Source organism: Lissotriton helveticus, chromosome 8 (genome assembly GCF_964261635.1).
Source record: "Lissotriton helveticus chromosome 8, aLisHel1.1, whole genome shotgun sequence".
Lineage (NCBI taxonomy): Eukaryota > Metazoa > Chordata > Amphibia > Caudata > Salamandridae > Lissotriton > Lissotriton helveticus.
In genome coordinates, this window is record NC_136069.1 from 1,147,072,200 (window position 1) to 1,147,097,802 (window position 25,603).

General features: G+C 46.3%; 1 protein-coding gene across 2 annotated transcripts in view; it reads right to left on the reverse strand.

The window, feature by feature from the left end:
- The window catches only part of TBC1D8 (TBC1 domain family member 8), a 559,729-nt gene extending 535,729 nt beyond the window's left edge, over positions 1 to 24,000 (reverse strand). Inside the window, exon 1 of one of the 2 annotated variants that reach the window (XM_078658030.1) lies at positions 23,650 to 24,000. In XM_078658030.1, coding sequence (XP_078514156.1) covers positions 23,650 to 23,953 — 304 coding nt within the window. In that variant the 5' untranslated portion in view covers positions 23,954 to 24,000. The remainder of the gene's footprint in view (positions 1 to 23,649) is intronic. The other variant, XM_078658029.1, reaches the window with a different exon arrangement.
- Between the last annotated feature and the right edge of the window lie 1,603 nt (positions 24,001 to 25,603).

Consider the following 25,603-nt stretch of genomic DNA (forward strand, 5'->3'; position numbering starts at 1 on the left):
TACAACCAAAAAAAAGTCCACACATGCATGAATATCATTAAAAAGAAGAGCACTGGAAATGTTTAGTGTTATTTTTGAGTGTTTTAGATGTATTCTGCTTGGTTGTCCCAAATTCTACGAGGCAAATCATAGCTACCCATATATCTCTGGGACATGCATGTGTTGTCTTCCTTCCTCCTCAAAGTTAAAACACTTCAAAATAAACATGTTACGCTGATCAGTGCTGGGCGGGGGATGGGAGTATAAATAAAACCATGGACTGGGGTAACCATTATAACAAGAATGACAAATCTTCTATTAAATAAGCATTTTACGTGGTGTAACAGTTAAAGGTAAAGACTAGGGTATAAACATTTTGGACCAAAGAGCCTTTTATCCCTTTCAACTATTCATGAAATTGAATGGTCCCCAGCAGATCGAGGTAATGTCTCTTATTACAATAGCACTTGTGGTATTCCAATGGGATCAGCAGCAGCGGGGACTTCTGATCTTATTTCTGGGCTAATTTCCAAAATGAGAAACCGCATCCCGCAAGAGAAGTGTAGGAAAGCACTAAGGCTTTTTGCTTCCACAGACAACCGAGATGGCTTCCTTAGAAATATGTTAAACCTGGTCTCAAAATCCGAACTTTCTTACTAACACACACTGCAGTATTCCAGGCAAACATTTTGTTTCTATTTTCGAAACATGCTAAAGTCCAAGTCCACTAGAAATGAGAAAAAAGGTTGGCACGTATCATCTTGTTTCAATGGAAAGTCGCGAGAGCGGACCACCTGCTTGTAAATATCACTGACTGAGCACGCAGGCTCGCAGAAAAAAATATTATTGAAACAGACCGTAGATACTTATCCTAACAGAACAAGTGTGTGTCCCGGGCACAGTAATTAACAGACTTAAAGATGGCAGAACAGCTGGCAGCGCCTGGCGTCAGTTACATTCACTGTCGGGGCTCTGCCTCTGTAATGACATCATTTTGCTTTCATTACCAGGGTCGGAGAGAGAGAAGAACCCGCTATATCCAGTCATTGGTTAGTTTGAAAGATCTAGCCCAACCAGGTAAAGAAGGCCTTCTCCCAGCACACAGTGGGGTCATATCCACTGCTCCAACAAAACACCTATTCGAATACTGTTGAGATCAGGAAGCTTCAGAACCCTACTGTGCATTCTAAACAAAAAAATCTAATAGTACGATTAACAACAACAAAAATATTTATAGGCCCAATAATTTTTTCAAAACCATTACATTGCAGGAAAGGACACTGAGGTCATCATGCTACTTCTTCCCACATTCCATACGTAGTTAGCAGTGTGGAAGCTGTGTGATGGAAGGAAGACTCATTCTCTGTTTTCCTCCTCCCCCACACGACACAACTTTTGCCAACTATCGGTCCACTTCCATTCTGGGTCTTCCCTGGGCAGAACCTACAGGGGCATTATACTCTTTCCCAAGTATCGATCCGTGAATATCCCGGTCATGGACCCAATGAATTTCTGCTTTGGCCCTGCTACTTTCTTATACAATTTCACTATAATCACGGCCTATACAATAGCCCACTGCTGAGGGCTATACCGGTTTTTAAGTGCCCTGAGCCGAGTAATAGGTCGGAGCCGCAGGCAAGGGTCTATAACGAAGGCGAGGGCTTTTAACAATCATTATAGCCTGAGGCAGTAGGGCTATTAGGCTATTAGAACATTCCACCCACTAAAGGCAGAATGTTCGAAATTAAAAATGGAGAAACAAGACAAACGCTGAAATGTTGGAGCTCTGGGCTTATACCATCCATTATAAACGCAGAGCTACTCCACTGTCTTCACTGGAGCTCTGAACATTCAAATGTTCTAATTAAACAGGACAACCATACCCTGGCCCACTCAGTACTTTACCATCCTGGCCTCGGCCTCTCAGTCCTACAAGTTTGCAGTATAATATCAATCTGTCTTACGTTCCTGGCCTTGGCACACCCCTCGCTTCCCGCACTAGAAATTAAATCGCTCAAACAAGGTGGTTCATGAAACAGTGTGGTCTTCGATCAGGACAATTATATTAGCCTAATATCAATTATACAGCATACATCACAAGCAGATTTACCTCTAAGGATTTGATTCTTTCCCAACTCAACAATGCTTTATTTACAGATCTCTGAAGTATGAAGGTCTCCCCACAATTTAACCTGCAACTGTTAGGTTGAATGGCAAAATGTCACTTCTGTTTGGGCGCAGAAATTCCTTGCACCAGCCCTATGCAGAGATCTCTCCTGGTACTGTGGAAACACAACATATTGAACAAAGTACCCACAAGCCACTACAACACATAGTGAAGGACCAAATCAGCCAATCTTGCCACATAATCCAAGCCTCGCAATAATTTAAGTCTGAAACAAGAATCTGCATTGGACAAAAATAATCACATTTATGTTTACTGTTCACTGGGTAAGAAAGAGCAAACTTTGGTATATGAGTCGCTCTTTCTTAAATAAGGTAAACAAAATATATTACATGTATTTGCTTGTAGCATTTTCCTGTAAATAACCTTTCTCTCTTTTTCAAAACCTTACGCAGTGCCTCAAAAAAATGGGAGTGGTATTTACTGTAAATAACCACTGTTTGAGTACCACCCTTCAAAAGAGTTTTTAGATATTACTTGCAATCAAGAATACCATGTATGTAGATGCTGCCCATCACTAGATGTTGATATAAAGTTGAGCATGCGCCACCATGTTTCTAAGTAAGGTGCTCTTCTACGGCTGTGTGGCTTTCAACTAAGCAAATAATAATGAACCCTCAAGAGAAGGTTAAAAAAAAAAAAAAAATTTGTGTAAATCATTTCATTTTTTTTTCTTTTTCAATCTTTATTTCGATCAATTGTAGATCATAAAAGATGTGCAAACATGTATACAATTAAGACAAGCAGATGGTATCCACCCATAATCATTAAAAAAAAACATTAAAAAAGTGATGATTTCATAAACAGTACATTGCAATTTCAATTCATTAAAACAATTCATTTATCCCCTTGCTTGCTCGTGTTTCAGGGAGCGGGTGCGAATGTGCCACATCGCAGTCAAGAATTTATCCACCGCGAACACAGTGGGGGGTGAGAGGTCAGTTTTTAAAATCCTATAGGTTGGCAGGTGTAATTTACAGCCCAAATTTCTAAGAAGAGGGACTAGCCAGTACTTCCTCGGTCTTTGGTACGCCTTGCAGAAAAATAAAATATGCAGATCGTCTTCCCGGTGGTGTGGGCAAGACGGACACAGCTCGCTAGGTGTAGGCTGTGCCCAGTGTATAGTAAAGGACCTTATGGGTAGTGTGCTATAACGCCATTGCATAAAAAGTTTCCTAGTGAGGACATGTGTAATTTCATCTAGCACACGTTCTAATAGATACGAGTCTTTTGATTTAGTAAACAAGTCTATCAGGGACCCCTCTCTTATTTTCCCCATTGTTAGGGTTAAATTCAACTCATTTAGGTCCTTCACTAAAACTTTCTGGGGGATCCTAGTACATGTGTTTGCTGGATCCAGCCATAGATCGGGTCTGCCTAGTGTCTCACAAGTTTGCTTAATATACCTTAGCCATAGGATTTTCCTTGATTTAGGCAAGCCGAGAATCTCTTTGAGCTCGTTCCTGTAGTCTATAAGTTCAGGCGTGGTCCAAATGCGTCGCCAAAACATAACTGGTCTTAGACCCAATTCCTCCGATATGGGTCTTAGACCTAGATCGAGTCTCAACAGAAGGAGCGGATTACTTCCGGGTAACGCTGCCAACTGCCTAATAAAATTGTCTTCCGTGGTCTGGAGGTTTTGTGCAGGGGTATGCCCCCATAGTTCCCCTCCATATAAGACTGCACCTCTAGCCTGCATTTTGTAAATTTCTAGGGCGGCACCAAAAGGTTTATAAGTCGATTTGCTTGCCATCCTGGAAATCCCCCCCCCGTTAGCTGGGCCAGTTTCATATTAGCCCTGGTCTGGTGTGTATCCCAGGTCATCTCCTGGTTAATGGTTAAGCCCAAATATTCAAATGTGAAAACCCTCTCTAGTGTTAATTGACCTATAGAGGGGTTAGGGCGTGTTGATGGAGGGGGATTGAGAATCATAAATTTAGTTTTTAATGCGTTAATTTCAAGTCCCCGCTCTGCACAAAAGGCTGCGAACCCATTCAGAACTCTTTGGATTCCCATTGGGGATTTAGACAGCAGCAGGGTGTCGTCTGCAAACATGATAGCAGGCACCCTGCTGCCGTTTAACTTCGTATTTAAAAACAAGGGGTGATGATGGACAGAGTTTCTGAATTAAGCAGAATACTCTCACCCAGTCAAGAGATCAGGGCTAGATCCAACACCGTTTTTTAGCTCACTGCACCATCCCAGTTCAGAACCTGGCTATATGCAAATTAGTCTGTTCCTGTCCCAGTGCATGATGGGAACAGGGCAAACCAAACTACCAAGCCAATTCTTACACTGGGAAGGAAACAAGCTTCCGGGGACCGGTTTCTGGCATTTCAGCCGTCGTCGGCCCGGCTTGCTTGAATCCTGATGGTGCAATGAGCAAGGGACTCACATCTAAGTATACCCTTCCACGCTTAGGGTGGACAAAATATTTAACAACAAGGGGTGGTGATGGACAGAGTTTCTGAATTAAGCAGAATACTCTCACCCAGTCAAGAGATCAGGGCTAGATCCAACACCGTTTTTTTTAGCTCACTGCACCATCCCAGTTCAGAACCTGGCTATATGCAAATTAGTCTGTTCCTGTCCCAGTGCATGATGGGAACAGGGCAAACCAAACTACCAAGCCAATTCTTACACTGGGAAGGAAACAAGCTTCCGGGAACCGGTTTCTGGCATTTCAGCCATCGTCGGCCCGGCTTGCTTGAATCCTGATGGTGCAATGAGCAAGGGACTCACATCTGAGTATACCCTTCCATGCTTAGGGTGGACAAAATATTTAACAACAAGGGGTGGTGATGGACAGAGTTTCTGAATTAAGCAGAATACTCTCACCCAGTCAAGAGATCAGGGCTAGATCCAACACCGTTTTTTAGCTCACTGCACCATCCCAGTTCAGAACCTGGCTATATGCAAATTAGTCTGTTCCTGTCCCAGTGCATGATGGGAACAGGGCAAACCAAACTACCAAGCCAATTCTTACACTGGGAAGGAAACAAGCTTCCGGGGACCGGTTTCTGGCATTTCAGTCGTCGTCGGCCCGGCTTGCTTGAATCCTGATGGTGCAATGAGCAAGGGACTCACATCTGAGTATACCCTTCCACGCAAGTGAGGACATGTGTAATTTCATCTAGCACACGTTCTAATAGATACGAGTCTTTTGATTTAGTAAACAAGTCTATCAGGGACCCCTCTCTTATTTTCCCCATTGTTAGGGTTAAATTCAACTCATTTAGGTCCTTCACTAAAACTTTCTGGGGGATCCTAGTACATGTGTTTGCTGGATCCAGCCATAGATCGGGTCTGCCTAGTGTCTCACAAGTTTGCTTAATATACCTTAGCCATAGGATTTTCCTTGATTTAGGCAAGCCGAGAATCTCTTTGAGCTCGTTCCTGTAGTCTATAAGTTCAGGCGTGGTCCAAATGCGTCGCCAAAACATAACTGGTCTTAGACCCAATTCCTCCGATATGGGTCTTAGACCTAGATCGAGTCTCAACAGAAGGAGCGGATTACTTCCGGGTAACGCTGCCAACTGCCTAATAAAATTGTCTTCCGTGGTCTGGAGGTTTTGTGCAGGGGTATGCCCCCATAGTTCCCCTCCATATAAGACTGCACCTCTAGCCTGCATTTTGTAAATTTCCAGGGCGGTACCAAAAGGTTTATAAGTCGATTTGCTTGCCATCCTGGAAATCCCCCCGGTTAGCTGGGCCAGTTTCATATTAACCCTGGTCTGGTGTGTATCCCAGGTCATCTCCTGGTTAATGGTTAAGCCCAAATATTCAAATGTGAAAACCCTCTCTAGTTTTAATTGACCTATAGAGGGGTTAGGGCGTGTTGATGGAGGGGGATTGAGAATCATAAATTTAGTTTTTAATGCGTTAATCTCAAGTCCCCGCTCTGCACAAAAGGCTGCAAACCCATTCAGAACTCTTTGGATTCCCATTGGGGATTTAGACAGCAGCAGGGTGTCGTCTGCAAACATGATAGCAGGCACCCTGCTGCCGTTTAACTTCGGGGCATCGATATTACTAATCCCAGCCAGGTGCGCGATTACCCCGTTGACAAAGAGGCAAAACAGGGTCGGTGCAAGCACGCAACCCTGTCTCACCCCTCTGTCAACGGGGAAACTATCTGAGAGTGCCCCATTTCTGCCACACCTGACACGTGCAAAGTTTCCGTGATGTAATTTTAGCAGGATAGTCAGAATCTCAGCCGGGATACCCAGCTCCTTCAATACAGTCCATAATCTATTTCTGGGTACAAGATCGAAGGTGGCTCGCAGGTCCACGAAAACCGTGTACAAGCTACCGCCCTCGATAACCGCAGTCTTCCAATAAAGGAGATTCAGGCGAAAATATCTGGTCCATAGTAGACCCCTCTTCTAAATCCCGTCTGGTAAGGGCTGAGAATGGTAGAATCATCTATCCAGTTTTGGAGGCGATCTAGTATAAGCCTACCAAATAACTTCTGGGATACATCTATGAGGCTGATAGGCCTGTAGTTGGCTGGGAGCAGAGGTGATCCCTTCTTGAATATGGGAACAATCTCTGCGCCCAGCCAAGTACTTGGAACCTCCATGCCCACAAGAACCGCATTAAATAAGTGAACCAGGTAAGGAGCCCAAACGTCAGGCTCCTGTTTAAATAGGTCACCTGGCAAACCATCCAAACCGGGCGCCTTGCCTGACGCCAGCCCTGCGATGGCGGCTTGAACTTCCATCTCTGTGAAGGGGTCCCCCTCCACTAATACATTAATGTTGAGGGAGGTGTCATTGTTGACATCATCAGGTAACTCATAGAGGGACTGAAAGTGGGCCTGCCAAGTCTTGGCTGAGATATTGGGTTCTATTGCTGAAGCTAACGCTTCGGACCCTGTGTTGATCAGTCGCCAAAATTTACGAGAGTCCCTGGTCGCTAGAGTTGTGGTTAAGTTTTCCCATTTTTCATGTTCCTACTCGCTTTTAGCATTAGTGGTCAGGCACTTATAGACCCTTCTACTTTCTTGGATAGCAGGCCTTTCTGCTCCGTTTTTGATTAAGGCAAGTAGATTTGATTGGCCTCCCGGCAAGCCTGGTTATACCAGCCGGGGTGGTCGTAATGCCGCCTCTTTCCTGTGGTGAAAAAGACTTCAGCCACAGACTCAACTAGATTCTCGTGGATGGTCCAAAGCTCCTTGTGTATACCTTCGGCGGTAGGTGAATCCATAATTGTACAGACCATTTCAAGGGCCGGTACAAGCCGGAGGTAGATTTCACGAACATTCTCGGGGTTGGAGGCTAGCTTCTCCCACCTCACTCGCCTTCTATTATTTGAGAGCGCCAGTTCTGGGGCAGCGTCATCTCTTACCACCCCTCTGCTTTCCAGATCAGGGATCGCATATTCCAATTCCAACGCATTGTGGTCACTGTCTTCCCTAGTTGTTACCTGGAAGTCAGTTATATGTGACCACATGGGGAGTTGCACCAGGATGTAGTCGAGTCTCGACTCTCTACCCTCTCTATGATAGGTACATTTGGGTGGGATGTCTGAGCCTGCACGTCCATTACAAGCCCGGATGCCCCACTTCAGAGTGAGAGTGGTAATTTGGAGAGCCAGTGATGTCCATGCTCTGGGGAGGGCGCTGCCGTGGGCGGCACCCGCCACGCCGCGTCCTCCTCCTGGGTTAAACCATCCAGTAAGCCTTGAAGGGGCTCAAAATGACAGTTTAAGTCGCCACCCACCAAGAACGGTGTGCCCTGGGGGATATCACTGAGGAAGGCCGACAGTTGGTCTATGGTGTCTGACTCTTGTGTGATGTTTACTGGTCTAGAGTAGACATTTACCAAAATTAATCTGTTCGAATTTGGCCACTCCAACAGGACCCCCAGGCTGTCAACAGAAGCTGATGGGAGGATTGAAGCCTTGCATCCCAGGTCGGCAGCCACCCAGGTTGCGAGTCCTCCCGAAGGGCGTCCCTTCCCTCCCCACTTCGCTGGGATTGAGAAAGCCGCATAGCCTTGTCTAAGTGTGGCTTCTCTGGCCCAGGTCTCCTGGAACAGGCATATGTCTTTGCCCTCTTGAACGCACTCCAGTCGGGACAGTTCAGTTTGTTCCCCAGGCCGGTCATATTCCAGGACAGCAGCTTAACCTAGGTTTCGGAACTGGAACGGTGGCTGCCACCACATCCTTGCTGCTACGCTGTGGTGGAAGAGTAGAAGGTCGTTCCCATGTCTCGGTTCCCAGTCCCTCTAGGATAAGTGGGGGCCCCGGTTTGCTTTGATGGATCGCATTACTGTCGATGTGAAGCTCACTACAGTGTTTATTCTTCAGGGGGCTAACGGGGCTTAGGGCTTGTACACTGGTACTTCCTCTATTGTCTTTTGTCAAAAGGTCACCCCTCTTCCCCCTCCCAGGCCGGTTGTGTCAGTCCACCATTTCCAGGCTGCTGTATCTATTAAATGTGGAAAGGAAGTCTGGCTGGTGTGGTCTGGGGTGGTGGAAGGCGCCCCTAGCTCTATCATCCCAACCTCTCCCCCTCCTAGGAATGGTGTGCCAGCCCTCTTCCTCAAGTAAATTATGTTGTGGTGGATAAAAAAAAGATAGAGGTAGTGACTGGATAGATGTCCCCTGTTCGAAGTGTGGCCATCCGCAAATATGTGAAACAGTCGTAGGGTCTCTAAAGTTTATTATGACGCAGTCTCCATTTATTGATTTCTCTGAGGAGCCCAACCAAGGGACTCTCCTAACCATGAGAACCCCACTAGTAATCCCATGAGGTAGGGGTCTATTCAGGGAGAGCCAATTAATTACCTTATTCCTGAGAGTGAAGTCAGATTCCTTGCAATCAGGCTTCAGCTCAGGTACACCAGCCAAAATGACTGTGTAAGGGCTTGACTTGGGAGGCAGGTTCACAGGCCTGAAGGTTTTTCTAGCAGTATGAACATCTTGTGTATTGGCGAAATCTTTATGTGGATGGCTCAGTTTTACGTTAGCTTTGGTCATCCGAGGAGTGGCATTGATTGCTGATTGGGGTGATGTTTGTGGGGTATCGTAGTAGCCATAGTATTAAGTGAGTGTATTATGGGAATGTGTGTTTGTGTTTGCTCGGGAGCTGGCCCGACGTCCTTTAAGGGTACCTTAGGTGCAGCCTTCCTGCTCCTAACCTCGACCCCTCCTTTTGCTGCATAATTATTTAACTTGAGGGTGTCGACAAGGTGTGCCGTTGTTTTTTCTATCATTGATAGCCTGGCTTCTGTCTTTGATAGTCGTAAATCGAGGGGGTTAAGGAGTGTCCTCAGCAAATATTCAATCTTGGTTATGGTCAAATTGTGAGCCTCTGGAGTTATAAGCAGAGGCGGGTTTGCCAAGATTGGTGTCTGCGTTAGCAGTGAGACAGTAGGTGAGGGTATCATTTTCGTCGGAGGAGCAAATCCCTTTTTGAGTAGTCCTTGTGTGCTACCCTCCGATGTTCCGACATTCTTAGGGATTTTAGGTTTGCGCCCTCCGTTATTATGCGTCCCTCTTTTCCTTTTCGGGATTGCTCCTTCCCTTTCCCCCTGCATAGTACAACTTGTGATAGCAGTGATAGAATCCATATTATTTATACTGTCTATGGGGGGAGGGGGGGCTGGTGCGCTTGAATGTGAGGTAGGGGTAACAGACTGAGATCATCGGGCATACTCGTGTCACTTTCAGTATTATACAAGGTAGAGTTAATCGAATTAATCCAAGCCAACGTACCACCAGTCACATTTTCCCCAGTCTCCAAAATAACCCCGTTCAGTCTGTTTTCAGGGGTCTTTGCTAATGCTAGGGGCCCTATAGATGATCTTCGGACCCAGTCTATTTGTTGAGATGTACGCCTTTCCAGAATCGTAATCTCATCTATTAGGAGAGACCCTGCCTTAACAAAATAATTGTCCAGAGTACCTTTTGCTGCTCCAGCGATCAGTGCGCTCTTGCTCCTTGTTTCCCTGGTCTCCATGGGTGGGTCCTAATGTTGTTGGAGTAGTAGTCAGGCGGGATGATGGAATCGAGGGGGGTGGCCCGGTCCCGGTCTCGACCGTTCTTGAACGGCCTCAAACGGCCCGCCCTTTGCCCGGGCTTCGCCCCGTGCTCCGTCCCGTGCGCGTTAATGGGTGCTCCTGTATATAAGGGAGGAAGGGGGCGGGAAGAGTCGCAGGTGCGCCAGATGGTTGGAGCGCTTAGCCTGCTGGGACTCGCAGTCCTGCGCCCTCAGGACAGTCTGGTACAGGTCTCCCCAATACAATCTCCACAGTCAGGTTCCTCAAAGGTTGCTCCTCTGTCACTCCGGGAAGTGTGTCACCACAAATACGGCTGCGAGCGGCTCCCGCGTAGCGGGGGCCGCGAGCCGTTATCAGCTGCCAGGAGAGGAGGGGGCGGGAAGAGTCGCAGGTGCGCCAGATGGTTGGAGCGCTTAGCCTGCTGGGACTCGCAGTCCCGCGCCCTCAGGACAGTCTGGTACAGGTCTTCCCAATACAATCTCCACAGTCCGGTTCCTCAAAGTTGCTCCTCTGTCACTCCGGGAAGTGTGTCACCACAAATACGGCTGCGAGCGGCCCCCGCGTAGCGGCGGCCGCGAGCCGTTCTCAGCTGCCAGGAGAGGAGGGGGCGGGAAGAGTCTCAGGTGCGCCAGATGGTTGGAGCGCTTAGCCTGCTGGGACTCGCAGTCCCGCGCCCTCAGGACAGTCTGGTACAGGTCTCCCCAATACAATCTCCACAGTCAGGTTCCTCAAAGGATGCTCCTCTGATCTCCGGGAAGGGTGTCACCACAAATACGGCTGCGAGCGGCGGCGGCCGCGAGCCGTTATCAGCTGCCAGGGGAGGAGGGGACGGGAAGAGTCGCAGGTGCGCCAGATGGTTGGAGCGCTTAGCCTGCTGGGACTCGCAGTCCCACGCCCTCAGGACAGTCTGGTACAGGTCTCCCCAATACAATCTCCACAGTCAGGTTCCTCAAAGGTTGCTCCTCTGTCACTCCGGGAAGTGTGTCACCACAAATACGGCTGCGGCTGTGTAAATCATGTTAAGCTGAGCGTTCCACTATTAATATGTCACACTACCCCACACTAGGATGCCGCATGCAGAAAGACTCAACTGTTTTTATAACCTTCTGGTAATCTCCATTATTCTTTGAACTATCTTGCTCATCCCATACACCATGGGGTGATCCATGACCCCTCTTTAACTTTAATCACAGTGAAGCCCATCTCCATTAGCACCCAACTCCTCCCCAAGCCTGAATGAAGAGTACTTCATAGGGACTCATGGAACCCTACATCGTAGTAAAAGAAGTCCCTGTGTCGGGGTGAGGAGAACGGCCGGTCTTTGTTACAATGGTTCCTTTTACAATACTCTGACCCTCGCACTAGGTGATGGCTCGACGGTGAAGTTCCACAGGTGGGTTCCTCCATGATATGTTAAAGAGAAAAAAAATATGGATGTTGCCTAGTCCCACACAAAGAACTGTGGTCTAAGCCCTGATTACTTCTAGGCTGGACTATGGCAACGTCCTGTATTTAGGAGCCGACAAGGAGGTGGCACGAAAACTGCAGGTAGTACAGAACTCAGCGGCAAGACTGCTTTGCCAGGTACCTAGAAAGGTCTCTATCTCAGGTTCCCTCTGCGACCGCCACTGGCTTGGGATGGAGAACTGCATTAAATTTAAGGCCCTGTGTTATATGCATAAAATTAAACTGGGCAATGCACCACAGTATTGGAGTCCTTTAGTCCATCCCTACTTTCCAACACGTCTTCTCCGATCCTCCACTCAGGCCAAATTTCTAGTGCCTAGGATCGGACGGTCAGGTATGGGTTGCCGGTCCTTTTTTTATCTGGCCCCCTCACTATGGAATTCACTCCCCACGCCACTTCGGCATGAAACCATCTATAAGAACTTTCGCAAAGATCTTAAAACGTGGTTATTTAACGAATAATGTTTTCTCTCTTTTTCTGTGTTGGTCCGAGGGCGCCGGGAAACCTCCGGGTAGCTGTGCACCGTACAAAATTAAATGAATAATAATAATAATAATAATAATAATAATAATAATATGTTGTTGTTTCAGTCCATGAGTAACCACATCCTGACCTCTAGCATGCACTTATAAGGTAAAATGTCATTTTTTAATAGGCCTAATAAAGCTGTAAAGTACACGGAAGCAGAGAAACATGTTGGCCATTCATTGAACTGAGCACATCACTGCCACTAATTTTTAACTCTGTGCACAATTCAGAAGCAGTATAAGGCACCATGCTTGAAACATTCTGAGCTGGTTTTCATTTTAGCTACAGAACAACCGTAAAGCTCTTTCACAGGCTTACACATGGTTTACCAATACTGTCCTCTGACCCATCAGCGTAAGCTGTAGACAGAATGAAGTTCTCTAGGGTGGAATATGAACTGCGTTGTTTTACGCAGGGACCACATTAGGAGCCAGTCGTAGGAATAGACCTTCCTTCCTTGGAGAAAGGTGATGAAGGGATACAGGGGCTTAGGATTAAAAGGAACCCACTTTATGAACCGCTGGGGAGTTTCTTCCATTCCATGCACCTCAGACACTCAATCTAGTGGATACTCCAATCTGTGAAATTTAAAGGTACAGTCGGCATCAGTAGAACCGTCAAACAACGCAGAGCTTGCATGGTGATTGAGGCCCCAGATCCTCAAGAGTTTTGGATTTCATAAAAGTTGGGGTGACCTCGTGCACCCTCCCCACCACTAGGCGTTAACAAATTTGCTTTACACAGTGGCATGCCTGTGTCAAGTCAAGTCAAATTTAACTTTATTTGGTTTATCACAACCTTAAAGTATACATATAAAAATAACAATCAATATAAAACAAGATAAAAAGTATATGCTTTAAAATTTACGAATTCCTAAAAGAAGATCACCCGAAGTTTAATCTATTTCAATTTTCGACATTTTACACAGTGGCATGCCTGTGGTTCGACTGCATGTCTCCTGGTGCACAGATTACTAGCCCTGTTGCATAGTCTGCACGACAAAGTAAAGAGAGGAAAGGAAAGAAAGAATGAGAAAGAATGAGAGAGAACGAGACAGAGAGAGCCAAAGAGACAAAGAGAGAAAGAGAGAGAGACTAGCCCTCTGCAGGTACATAAACAGCCCAGGCCTGCAAAGAGCAGTAACAGGCAAATGGCCAGCCATCACCCATGGGTTATTATGGCAGGCAGCAGCAATCTATCAGGACAACACTAGGGCATACATCTTGTGTCAAGCATAGAAACGATGCATTGCAAGGGCACAGGCTTAAGATGCTGCAGAGACTAAACTACATGGCTAACGTGTTGAGAAATGGTTGTGCACGAGCTCACTAGAAAACATTTCTGGATGCTTGATTGAATTGTTACATTGAGGACAAGCATGAAATAAGGGAATAAAATGATAACTTGAAACAAATCGCAGGGACGGTGTAATTAAGAGCACAGTACAAGGTGAAAAAGAGTCCCCACAGGGGAAGGGGGAACCTTTCCTTGCCCTGTCTGTTTTTCATTAGAAAGCTTGATTGGCCATTACACTAGATGGCGCCAAGTGCCACGTTCACTCTTTCCCTGGACTACTGTGCTAATGTGGCAGGGAGAATGTAGTACAAAGAGCATCTTCTATGTGATAAGCAGGAGAAAATGTGGCTAGATGTAAACTAGTTGCAAGCAAATAGATAACATGGCAGAGAATTGTGGGAGAACATGGCAGCGAGCATGCTGATAACGAGGCAGAGGTTTATATTATGTTTGTAATGTTACTAAATAAAGTTTTCCGGTGCTTGCACACAGAGAATACTGGGAAAGCACAGCCTACAAGGCAGAAATAAAATATCTTTAAAGCCTTGAAGAAGAGCAAAGCTTCCAAAGCACATCAATAGCGTGGCAGAAAGTTTGGTATATAGCATGGTGAACAGCATGGCAAAAACTGGCAGAGAGCTAGGCAAAACTTGGCAGACAGTATGAGAAAAAAAGCGGTGGAGTGCAGGGTAGCAATATAGCAGACAGCACAACATTGGGGAGAGAATGTAGCCTTACGGCTAGAGCGGTCGACTTCGAAGCTGGGGAACCAGGTTCAAGTCTCAGCAACGACGCTCAACATCCTGTGATTCTGGACAAATCACTTAATCTCCTTGGGGCAGATTTATGAAGGCCTTGCGCCGCCGGTGCGTCACTTTTTCCCATGTTAAAAATGACGCACCGGCGGCGCAAGGCCTTCATTAATCTGCCCCCTTGTGCCTAACAAAACAAGCATTTGCAATGCAATAGGTCTTGCATTTACGCAGGTTTAAGCTATTGCCTTTGTAAATGACAATGTCTTTTATTTATGTTTTAAAAACCGAAACCAAAATAAAAAGGCATAGCCATTTCCAATGCCAATAGCTCAAACGTTCTTAACTGCGAGACCTATTGCATTGCCAATGCTGGTTCATGTCGGCATCCGTCTGAAAAATAGAATAAAACCGGAGACTTTCACCCCTGCCCACCACCGTCCTTCGTGTGCACCATCTGCAAATATGAGGGACGTCAGGTTGCCCAAATTCCTATACGTCGATTCGGAAAGTCGATTAAAGCGCCCCTCATCCACTTGCTCTGACCCCCCTTTGCCAACAATACACAGAAGAAACTAAACAAATTGGGCGAGCGGTGACCACCTCCGTCCAGACCCGACAAGCACTTCACACAGCCTCCCCCCAGCACCTGGGTGACCGAATAACTCCTGCAAGCATTCCTACGGCCTAAATAAGGTCCCACAAAAGAATCTTCACAAACATCATATTTTAGTCCTGTTTCCCTTGTTTATATATCGATTGATCATTACAACCATTCTGCATAATGACATACTCCGCTGCTTCGATAGAGCCTCATTTAATGGCGTACGCAGATATTTTTATCGTTGTGCCTAAATAAGTAATAACCCTTGTATTTCGTCGCTATCATAGTGTCCCAGATGGGAAACGGTCACTACAACGAGGCCGTTTCAACGAAAACCTTAACCACGCATGCATTACAACGCATGCGTGGTTACAACGACAGCCTTTACCACGCATACTTTTACTACGAGGTACGTAGTAAAGGCCTGTGTGGTAAAGGGTACATATAAAAAAGGGGGGTTGGGGGGGTTTCCCCCCCCCAAAAAAACACTAACCTTCAGACGAGATGTCAGGCAATCGGCATCGCAGAGGAAGGAAACAGCCGTTTTTTTTTCTCTTATGTATGACGTCACGACGCAAAAATACGTGGAGAAAGATAGGCGTGTAAATAGCATTCCGTGGTAACGCATGCGTGGTAAAGGCATGCGTTACAACGGAGTTCGTTGAAAAAACATACAACCGTCCCAGATATGATCTCGCTGCATACGGGGGACATTCATTGTCTCTCTAAAAGACATGCGACCAATCAAAATCCTCCTTCGAATCTGTGAATAGGGAAATTCTTAGGAAAATAAGATCAGGAACTGCAAGCTTGATAGGAAATGGGAAACAAATACAGAACAAGCATTTACAATGCAACGGTCTCGCCTTTGCATAAGTTAGAGCTATTGGCATTGTAAATGACAACATTTTTATTTATGTGTTGGTTTTGAAAACAGATCAATAAATGGCGTTGTCATTTACAATGGCAATAGCTTAATCTCTCGCAAATGCGAGACGTATTGCATTTGAAATGCAATAGGTCGGGTATTTACAAGAGTTTGAGCTATTGACATTGCAAATAACGCGTTTTATGTTTCAAAAACCAAAACATAAATATAATGTCTCTCACACTGCTGTCTCTCTCACACTGCTGTCTCTCCCTAGAACACACATATGCCGTCTCTCACACTGCTGTCTCTCACACACACTGCTGTTTCTCACACACTGCTGTCTTTCTTACACACAATGCTGTCTCTCACACACAATGCTGTCTCTCACACACACTGCTGTCTCTCACACTGCAGGTGTGGGTTGTGGGATGTGGGTTTACAGCTCATATCTGGAGGGTGGGAGCTGCTGCGTTTCCTTTTTTTTTTTAACATACTCCCCAGGGCATTAGTGGTAGCTTCAAAAGGTTTTTGTTTTGGGGTGAGGGATGTTGGGGGTCAGATCTCAGCCCAAAGCCCCGACCCCTCTTCATGACCTTGTGTCCTCATGCCTCGAGGCCAAGGGATCGGGGCGGTGCGGTGTCACTGCAAGCGCTCGGGGGGGGGGGAGGGGGGGGGGGGTTGGGGGTCAGAATACGGTGCATTGGTGGTGGTCCAGGCTGGTAGGCGCATGGCAAAGAACCAATGCTGAAGGATGGTGTTTTGGGCGCTAGGGATAGAAGATTGAGGGTGAAGGTGTTTGGCTCAGAGTGCCTTCTCGTGCAGGACTTGGGGGGTGGGGGGGTTTGCTGTCATTCAGGCGGGGGGGGGGGTCGAGAAGGAATCTAAATAAATAAACTGTTTTCCGTTTGGCAGAACCGGGGGTTGCAGGCTGTGCGTAGATGGGGTGGGCGGAGATTGAAATTCAGTGAGGAGATGGACGTGGAGTCCTAGGGCTGCTGCAGGTCGGGTGGGGGGGGAGGCGCGGGCCTATTGGTTGGAGGGTTGGGAGTTGCAGTGCAGAATTGTAAGGCGCAGTGCTAAGGGAGTAAGGTGGGAGGGAGGCAAAGCGTGACGTCACCATCATCATTGGGCGGTGGCGCGCGGCGGAGACGTCGCCGTGAGCATGCACATCGCCATCTCCGACACGCTTTTCGCAGCGAGCCCTAACCAGAGAGACAGGAGATTGGGAACGCGCGCGCGCGGCCGGCTCCGATCGCTTTCCTGAGCGTGCGCGTGCCAGTCTCCTGTCTCCTGGGAAGCAGACCCGGCAACTATAGTATCGCGCCTGCGCGATGCGCATATGGCTTCGCCATATGCATTGCAGGCGCGAGACCTAAAAAGGAGAGACAAACAAATACTCATTTAGTGGCTGAGTTGTAGGAAGTGAAACCAGAAAATAAGGGATTAATCCCGGCTTCCCCGTTTAACCAAATTGTGTGATCTTGGGCAAATATTTTTCCCCCTATCCTTCTTTTTCTTCATTACCGCATATGAAAGCCCCTTCAAATACTTGAGCTCAGAACACGAGCAGTACAAAAACGTAATGTGTAGTAAGAACCTCCAACTGTAGTGATATGATGAAACGTATTAATGTCAATGCTCCAACTTGTCAGAGTAATACACCTTTTGGAATTTTGAAGAGACTCTATCATAATGTACGCGAGGTTTGTGTGGTTTACATGGAAACATGTTCAGGGCTCCGCTACTGTTCGGACTGTTAGACAAAAAAGTTAGACCGGAGGGCCTTGGCACGCCCTGTTAATTTATTGGCTCGCCGACCTCTTAAACAAACTACTGTGAACTAGAGTGGGTACACGTGTTTCAGCTTAGGGACGGCGATCTTACTTGAGAGCAGCCTTAGTAAATGCAACACCATCCTGGAACTGACTAATAGTAACAAAACACCACATCTTCTAGATCCAGCAATGACGTATAGGATTACTTTCACTTTGTTCTATTTCTCTCTTGCTCATGCCCTCGTTTCGGCGTTTACCACCACCAGGCGGAAGGAAGAGACTGACATCGCACCTCAAAGTCTTTGATATACGCGATGGGACGGCACAGAGCGGGGTCCGCACAGGGGCAAGCAGCGGCAAGCCGCGCGAGCTCCGGGAGGAAGCACAGGCTGAGGAGCCAGACACATTTCAGTCTAAGGTTCAATAGGGCATGTAGTTTCTTTCAATTCCATAATGCTGTTCCAATACAAAGAAAAGAAATGCAACAATGTGACTGGTATACCACATCTTCAATACATAACAAGTGCGCAGAACGACTGCCGATATTATATACACTGTTGCGGGACAGTTCAGTTTCGAAAACGAGGCCTGACACGCAAAAAGGATTTCCGGCCGGGAGAAAGGAGAGGCGTGACACGCACTGAAGGGGCGGAGAAACAACAGAGCGGGCTGCGGAGTCTGGTCTGACACGGAGGGACAGGACGAGAGGAGCCGGTGAGGGGGGGCGTCGGGGCACATTGACGGTGCCCGCCCCCCCAGTGATGGAAGCCCTGCGTGTGCCCGGTGAGCGGGGTTGGGAGTGTGTGTGTGCGCGTTTGTAAGAGGGGGAGGGGGGGTGCGCGCGCTTGTATGTGCCTGCGTGTGTTGTGCCTGTCTGCGTGTATGTGTGTGTGTGGGGGGGGGGCGCGTGTGCCTGTGCGTACGTGTGCCTGTGTGGTGTGTGCGCACTGGAATGTGAGACACGAGAGGGGCACGGCGCCGTGCGCGCCCACGAGGTCAAATCTGCGCTCGTGCACGCTCTCGTGTCCACATGTCCAGATACGGGTGACAATAGATGTCTTCGCAGACTAAGCAATGCTTCGCATTGCTTACGTCTAGCTCGACCTAAAAACGCATATCAATAAAAAAAATTCAATAAGTACATCCCGGTGTCTTTAAGGACTTTGTGCCACGTATGTGCTTCTGAAAGGGTAGTTTAAGTTTCAAGTTTTTCTATTGCATGCGTGTATTCTACTTCTCTCTTGCATACATGTATTTTAGCTGCGCTTTACCGGTGTGTAAACTCTATTTGCGGTTGTTCGGTGATACGATGTGCTCAGATTACAATATCTTTTTGCTAGAGAAGACATCCCTTAATGAGTCACAGCCATCATTCAAATTAGCCTCTTTCACAATTAACTGATCTTCAGCGCTAGGCTTTCAAACAAGTAACACGCATACGGTCAGACACAATAAATGCAATTAAAAACAAGCGCAGCCGCTAAAGTGAAAGCGACCACTCTGCAATAAAAAAAACTGCCCATCGATTCATTGAAGGAGACAGTATAACGCCGCAAGTAAAAGATCCAGTCCTGATGGGCGGTCCCAAGAGGAGACAGGGCGGTAACAAGGAGGGACTAAGAAGCCTATTAGCAATTGGAAGCCAGCGTTTACTATGGACGATGACGCCTGCCAATGAAAAATATGGGCAGGGATTCCACACCACTTCTAAAAAATACCCTAATATAGCAACCCTCACAAAGCGACCAGCGCATTCGCTGCAACGCTAGGCGAGACCTAAAAATGAATGTGTCCATCTGTAACAAAACTGGTGCTCATGTAGAGCGCTCTGATATCCGATTTCTCGTATCTGGTTTGCACTATATAAAACTCTAAAATAAAAAAATAAAACATAACGTGCATTTGTAACGCAGGTTCACCGGTAGGCATCTTGGCGCGGAACAACAGATGTTTATTGTTACCCAACTCAATGGTACTCATTTTATCGACCTCCATTGGATTGAGTGGACTCGCAGGGATTTGAACCTGTGACCATGAGGTTGAAAACAGGCTCCTGCAGTGGGCGCATTAGTTCACTGAGCCATCAGACCCGGCTTGACAGTAACAACAGGGACTAAAAGCATAGAGCAGGCTTCTCCAATGAGCAGCTCATGAGTTACTGGCAGCTCTCCAGCTACTTTTAAGTAGCTCTCCTGTTTGAAGCTCAGTTTGCTCAATTAGAAGCTTCTGTTTGGTCGAGTATGTATACCAAAATCGAGTGTGTGTATTTAAGACGAAAATGTACTTTCAGAACTCCTAAACTGATGTTTGGAGAAAAATGTCTGAATTTCAAAAATATATTGAAAGCGGATATTCGAGCGATAAATCCTGTGCAGGGCTCGAAAAATTCACTTGACCGCTCGCATTTGTGAGTCAGAATAATTCAGGACAAGCTATTTTTAGGTCCTACTCACCCTTTCAGGCAAGTAGGAAGACAAACTGACACCTGACATCTGCCTCTGAAAGCAGAGGGCATGTGACAATATAGCAAGATTTCAAGGCATCTTTATCACTCACAAAGTAAATGAGAAATAAAAATGACTTTAAATCTTGTTAACTTGACATATTTGCTCAGCTTTCAGAGTCAGAGGTCAAGTGCATTTCAGTTAGGTCGAGGAGATTTTGTAGGTTACTAGACCTGCAGGTCCAGTGCATTTTTTATTATTTTTTGAGCCCTGATGTGGCACTAGTGAGACTTATTACTAATATCATTACCTTGGTGCCAGGGGCATTGCGGCTATGGCTGTCATGTGGAGGCATCTGAAATAGACAAAGTCTCTTTTAGATTACAGCTGGCAACCATGCCTGATGCACTGAGGTGATAACAGTTAGTAATCTGGTATATGGTGGTAATTAAAGTCATCTTGTCTGATGTGGTCATTATAAGTGGCTCTTACTACTAAAAAGGTTGTAGACCCCTGACATAGAGATATTGAGAACATAGCCACGATGTGGCAGGGAAAACTTTGCAGTGTGTGTTTCTGCTAGGCGGCCAAGTATACGGGTGAGGTGAGTAACGCAATAAGGTTCCGAGGCATAGTGTGGCAAGCATGCTATTGGAGTAAGCACAACATTATGGCGAACACAGGCATACACCGCAAGCAGCCTAATTAAATACATTCATGCAAGCCAATAGCCCCTTACCGGCACCAACAATCAACAAATGCAACAAGTTCCTCTTTCTTCTCTCTCCTTTCAGATAAAAATCAAAACCAGACAAAAAACACCCAATTGATCCAAAACTGAACAAAATCTACCCAAAAAATCCCACATTCCCAGGCGACCTAGCCAAAGTTTGAAAAAAAAAACTCAAACCCAGTAACTCGTAACAAGACCTTCTTCCTACTACTATCAAGTCAAATTTTCACCTCTTCAAAAATGTCTGGTGTCTGATCAATGCATCGCTCGCCGGAGTTGTCGTTGCTAGATACCTAAAAATGAGCTAGATTACCCCTACGGTGAAAAAGTCCACCCCTGGTCCCAACTTGTTGGTTAATTTCAGACGTGTTTCCAACCAACCCAAGCTATGTAGTCATTAAATACAGTCTCAAAACAGCAAATTATGTATATTAATAACAATCAACTACTAATCGAGAGATCTGTTTTCAGCATAGAGAGCCACCCTTAAGGCCATGCATACCTTTCCGGATGGGTATGACCCATGCTTACCCGCCTTACTTGATGTATCAGCAGCGTTCAACAATGTCAATCACCACAGGACACTAAGTTTGCTGTAACATATATCTGGATTATGTAATCAAGATCTTAACTGCCTCTCATGATTGTCATCTCACCACACCCAGCTGGGGAGGATGACATCTGAAACAGTGCACAAATGATATGTGGCATCTCCCAAGGCTCTGTATCAACAATTATAGCATTTAACCTTTACCTTAAACCACTACGTTCCTTCCTTTCGGATCTCGAGTCTCCATCTCCTAGAATACTGATGACACTCAGCTTTAGCTAAACACATTATGCATTAAGGACATTCTCAAACTTTGACTTGTCTCATGAAAATCTAGCAGTGGGTTATCATCAACATTCTCATACTTAATCCCCAAAAAGAGTATATCCTCTTCAAACCCAAGCCTAAAAATACATTTTTACCCTGCACTTCTAGCTGAACAGGTTCCTCTCTTCTTTCTCCATCTCAATACAACAGTTTGGAATTTACCCCTAACAACACTACTACTATCATGTCACATTAACAAAGTAGCCCAATTTGGCAACTTTTTCCTCTCATTCGCTCAAGAAAATTGAAAACCTTCCAACAACAAATCAAAAGAAAACCACAGCACATACTATAATCATATTCCGCCTGGACACTGGAAATTGCACTCTGGCTGGTGAGCCCTAGTGCTCTCTCGGCCCAATCCATGCTGTTCTTCACACTACAGCCTTACACTTCTTAGCCAAGAGAAAAACTGACTACCATGCCTCAATGTTGAGACTGACTGAGGCTGTCTTCTAATGTAGGCCAGGGTGAAATTTAAAATCTGTTGCCTTATGAAGAAGGCTCTCTGGAAAAAGAAAAACACACCTATCTGGCCAAATTGCAGACTTCCTCTAACAGACAGAGGGGCGTAGGAAGAAAGACTCCTTGCAACTCGAAATACGAAATTCAAAACATCAATAGCCGTGAACATTCCTTTAATGGTGCAGCAACTAACCTTTGGAACTCTCTTCCTCCACAATAACCCAACGGAACATCCTCTAATTGAGGCACTAGCTACAAATTCATCTCATCCATCTTAACCAGAACCAATTCTTTACCTTAAGTCACCATGGGGCTTACGACTGGTCAATAAAAAGTGCCCTTGGGAAAAACTATTACTGCAACTTGCTTTTTTCCCCCTGCAATTTTACCAGCAAATTCAAGGTTACAAAGGTCAAAAATTAGATTAACGTGCAGATGCATTCATGTCATACTTAAAATTCATATGTTTTCGACATAACCATCCCGTTTTTCCTATGCAAATTATCCAGGTTATACCTGAAGGAATTTATGTTGAGGCAAAGAACCTATAGTGATAAAATTGTGCACAAACTCGGCGTACGGAATTACGAGCAAACATAATTTGAGTCTAAATTCGGATTTAGAGTGCAACAACGAAAAATGGACATAGTCTCCAGTATACCCAATGTCTTCTACTTATTTCACTACCTAAAATGTTTTAATTACAACAGTTTTTGCACTGGGTAAAGAACAGTTATACCTTTTAGTGCAGCGCCGCTATAGAAAGAAGCTAAATAAAAACATGGTGGCAGGCATAATGTTGCGGTTAAGATTTTGCAATTATGTTTTTTTTGTTAAAAACTTTGCAATAATGATTTGAGGAAAGCAGGTTATGCCTCCGAGAGAAGGCATAACTGGTTGGACGACCATAGGGCATTAAGCTCAGTGGCCATGTGTGTTCGTTTTGTTTAAAAGACTATGGTCTAAATAAACAAGTTTCTCTCTCTCTCTCTCAGTGGCCATGGGGATAAAGTCGAAGCAAGTGTGGGCTAAATATTAATGGAATGCTATGGCCTTACCAAGGGTACAAGTACAAAACAAACATCTAGCAACAAAATAACATTGTCTGGACCACAGACCTAGCTTTAACGACAGGAAACTGATAAGAAGTGGAACAGATGTATACAACAAGGCGCTAGCAACAAGTATGTACTTAATAAACTGTGCAAGAAGACCATAATAACCATCGCTTTGTACAGACCCTCTGTTTCCCATGAACCAACCTCTGAGGGCAGCTGAAATGGCATGTAGCGTGTTACATAAGCCCTAAAGTAAATAAATCCAATGGTAGAAACATAGGAAATGTAAGACAGGTGGAAGGTGGTTGAGCACACCAGGGAAGGAGGCGCGAGCTTGCATGCTAGTGGAAAAGAGCTCCAAAGGTGGCAGAGGTTTGGTTTAGCAATGGGGAAAAAAGCAGTGATAAAAAGGTTTGGGATCGCTTGGGGACAAGGCGTCATGGTTGATGTGGGGCGCAGGAGTAATAATAAGGAAAAATATGGAGTGGCTTGGAAGGCAGAGTGTTGACAAGGTGCACTTGGTGACTGAGGTGTGGTATAAATCACTATATCAATTCTACTCCATAGGTATGACAAAGGAAGGGGCGGAGGAGGGCATTAGTACCTACCAGTGAAGCGGCCCCCGCTGTCCCCGTGCCCTCGCCGCCGCTGAAGGATGAAGTAGTTGTTGGACTTGTGTGTGACCCAGAGCTTCAGGGCGCTCTTCAGCACCACCTCCTCGGGTTTCAGCCACATCTCTGACGGGTGCGAGTCGAGGCGCGGCGGCTGCCTCCTGCCCGGGTCCCGGAGCCCAGCTTTACCACATCCACGGCGACCCCCGCGTGGGCACCCGCCGCAGGTGCCCCCTGCACCAGCTCCAGCCGCCTCCCGCAGCCGCCGTAGCCCGGCTTCGGAGCAGCACAGTTCCGGCATGCAGGGAGGAAGTTCCGTATCCTCCCCCCTTCTTTCCAGCGGCCTCTGGCGCCTCCTCCCCGCAGCACATGGAGCTGCTCTCCGCCTCCCGAGCGCGGGCCAGGCTCGACACTGAGGTGCGTGAGGAGACGGCGGGGCCTCCCAAAACATGCGGCCAGGACTCCCCCGGGGGCTCCACACATAATACCCCCGGTGGGGCTCGAAAATGTGAGATAAGAGCGGCCTGAAACTATTTATTAATTAATTAATCATTTTATTTATGCGTTTTTATATAGCGCGGACTTTACCCGAAGGCGTCTGAGCGCTTCACAATAGGAACAGTAATGATACACGAGGAGAAGATTACAAGTGAACAAATTACAAAAGCAAACGTGAAGTAACATGAGGCAAATGTGACAATTGTGAGCAAACAAAATACATGAGGTAGCAAACGGTGCATTACAGGAGGAAAAAGTGACGTGTGCAGGTTACAAGAGAAACAAAGTGCAATTAGAGGTATAATACTGCAATATATGGTAGACACTCAAGCACAAGAACAAACGTTACGTAGGCAATAGAGGCACTTGTGCAATTATTCAGGATTCAAAAGCGAGAGACCCTCACACGAGTGCCGTAGAATTATGAATCCGCGAGACCTCAGATAAAGCGTGGTGTCAAAGGCCTGTGTTTCAAAGACTCAAAATAAAGTGTGTGCACGAGTAAGACTCGGTGTCCGAATGAGACACCTTGGGCCTCATTTATGAGGAGTGACGCATCGCTGCGTGAAAACAGCGATGCGTCACTTCTCAGTGCGCCCTCCTTGCGACATACCTGATGCGTCATGTTTAATGTATGACGCATTAACATGTCGCAAGGAGTTACAGATACGTTAGTATTTTTCCGACGTATCTGTAAGCGCAAAGGTGACGCATTGCTGGAGTGTGTCACAAAAGTGACGCAACTCCAGCAATGCATCCTTTCACATGGGGCAAGCCCCATGTGATAGGGCCTGCGTCAGTCTTACGCCTGCTGTGAGGCAGGCGCAAGATTTTGATGCAACAGCGTCCTAGGAATGATGCAATGAAATCTCATAGATTTCACTGCGTCACTTCTACGAAGCTTTTTGCAGGGAAACGCCCCCCGCATACATTATACCTGACGCAGGTATAATGTAGCGCAGGGGTTTACAAAGTGACGCATCTGCTTAGATATGTCACTTTGTAAATAGAGCGCAACAGGAGGCATGTTTTATGCCGCCGATGCGTCACAAAAAGTGACGCATTGGAAGCGCAAAACTGACGCAAGGCCTCATAAATGAGGCCCCTTATGTTTTCAAATGACTGAAACTTGAGGCATCGGAATGGCCTAAACTTCCTCATGCTCGGGGCACCTGGGCGAGTGAAATTAGTAGTGCCTTTTCTAGGCTAATCCAGTCCTCCGCCCCTAAACTCATGTAAAATTTAAATTGCAAAAAGACATACAAACCATTAAAGAATTCGAGCTACAAAGACTCATGGTACAGTACATTACTTTGTGTAGAAAATATAATCATAAGCTTCCGAGCCGCCAAAGCATTCTTACCAAGTTGACATCCATTTAAGTTTGCCAGCACTCTACTCGATTCCTTCACTCCATTCGACGCTACGTTAGAGGTGGTGTTTGGGGTGTGAC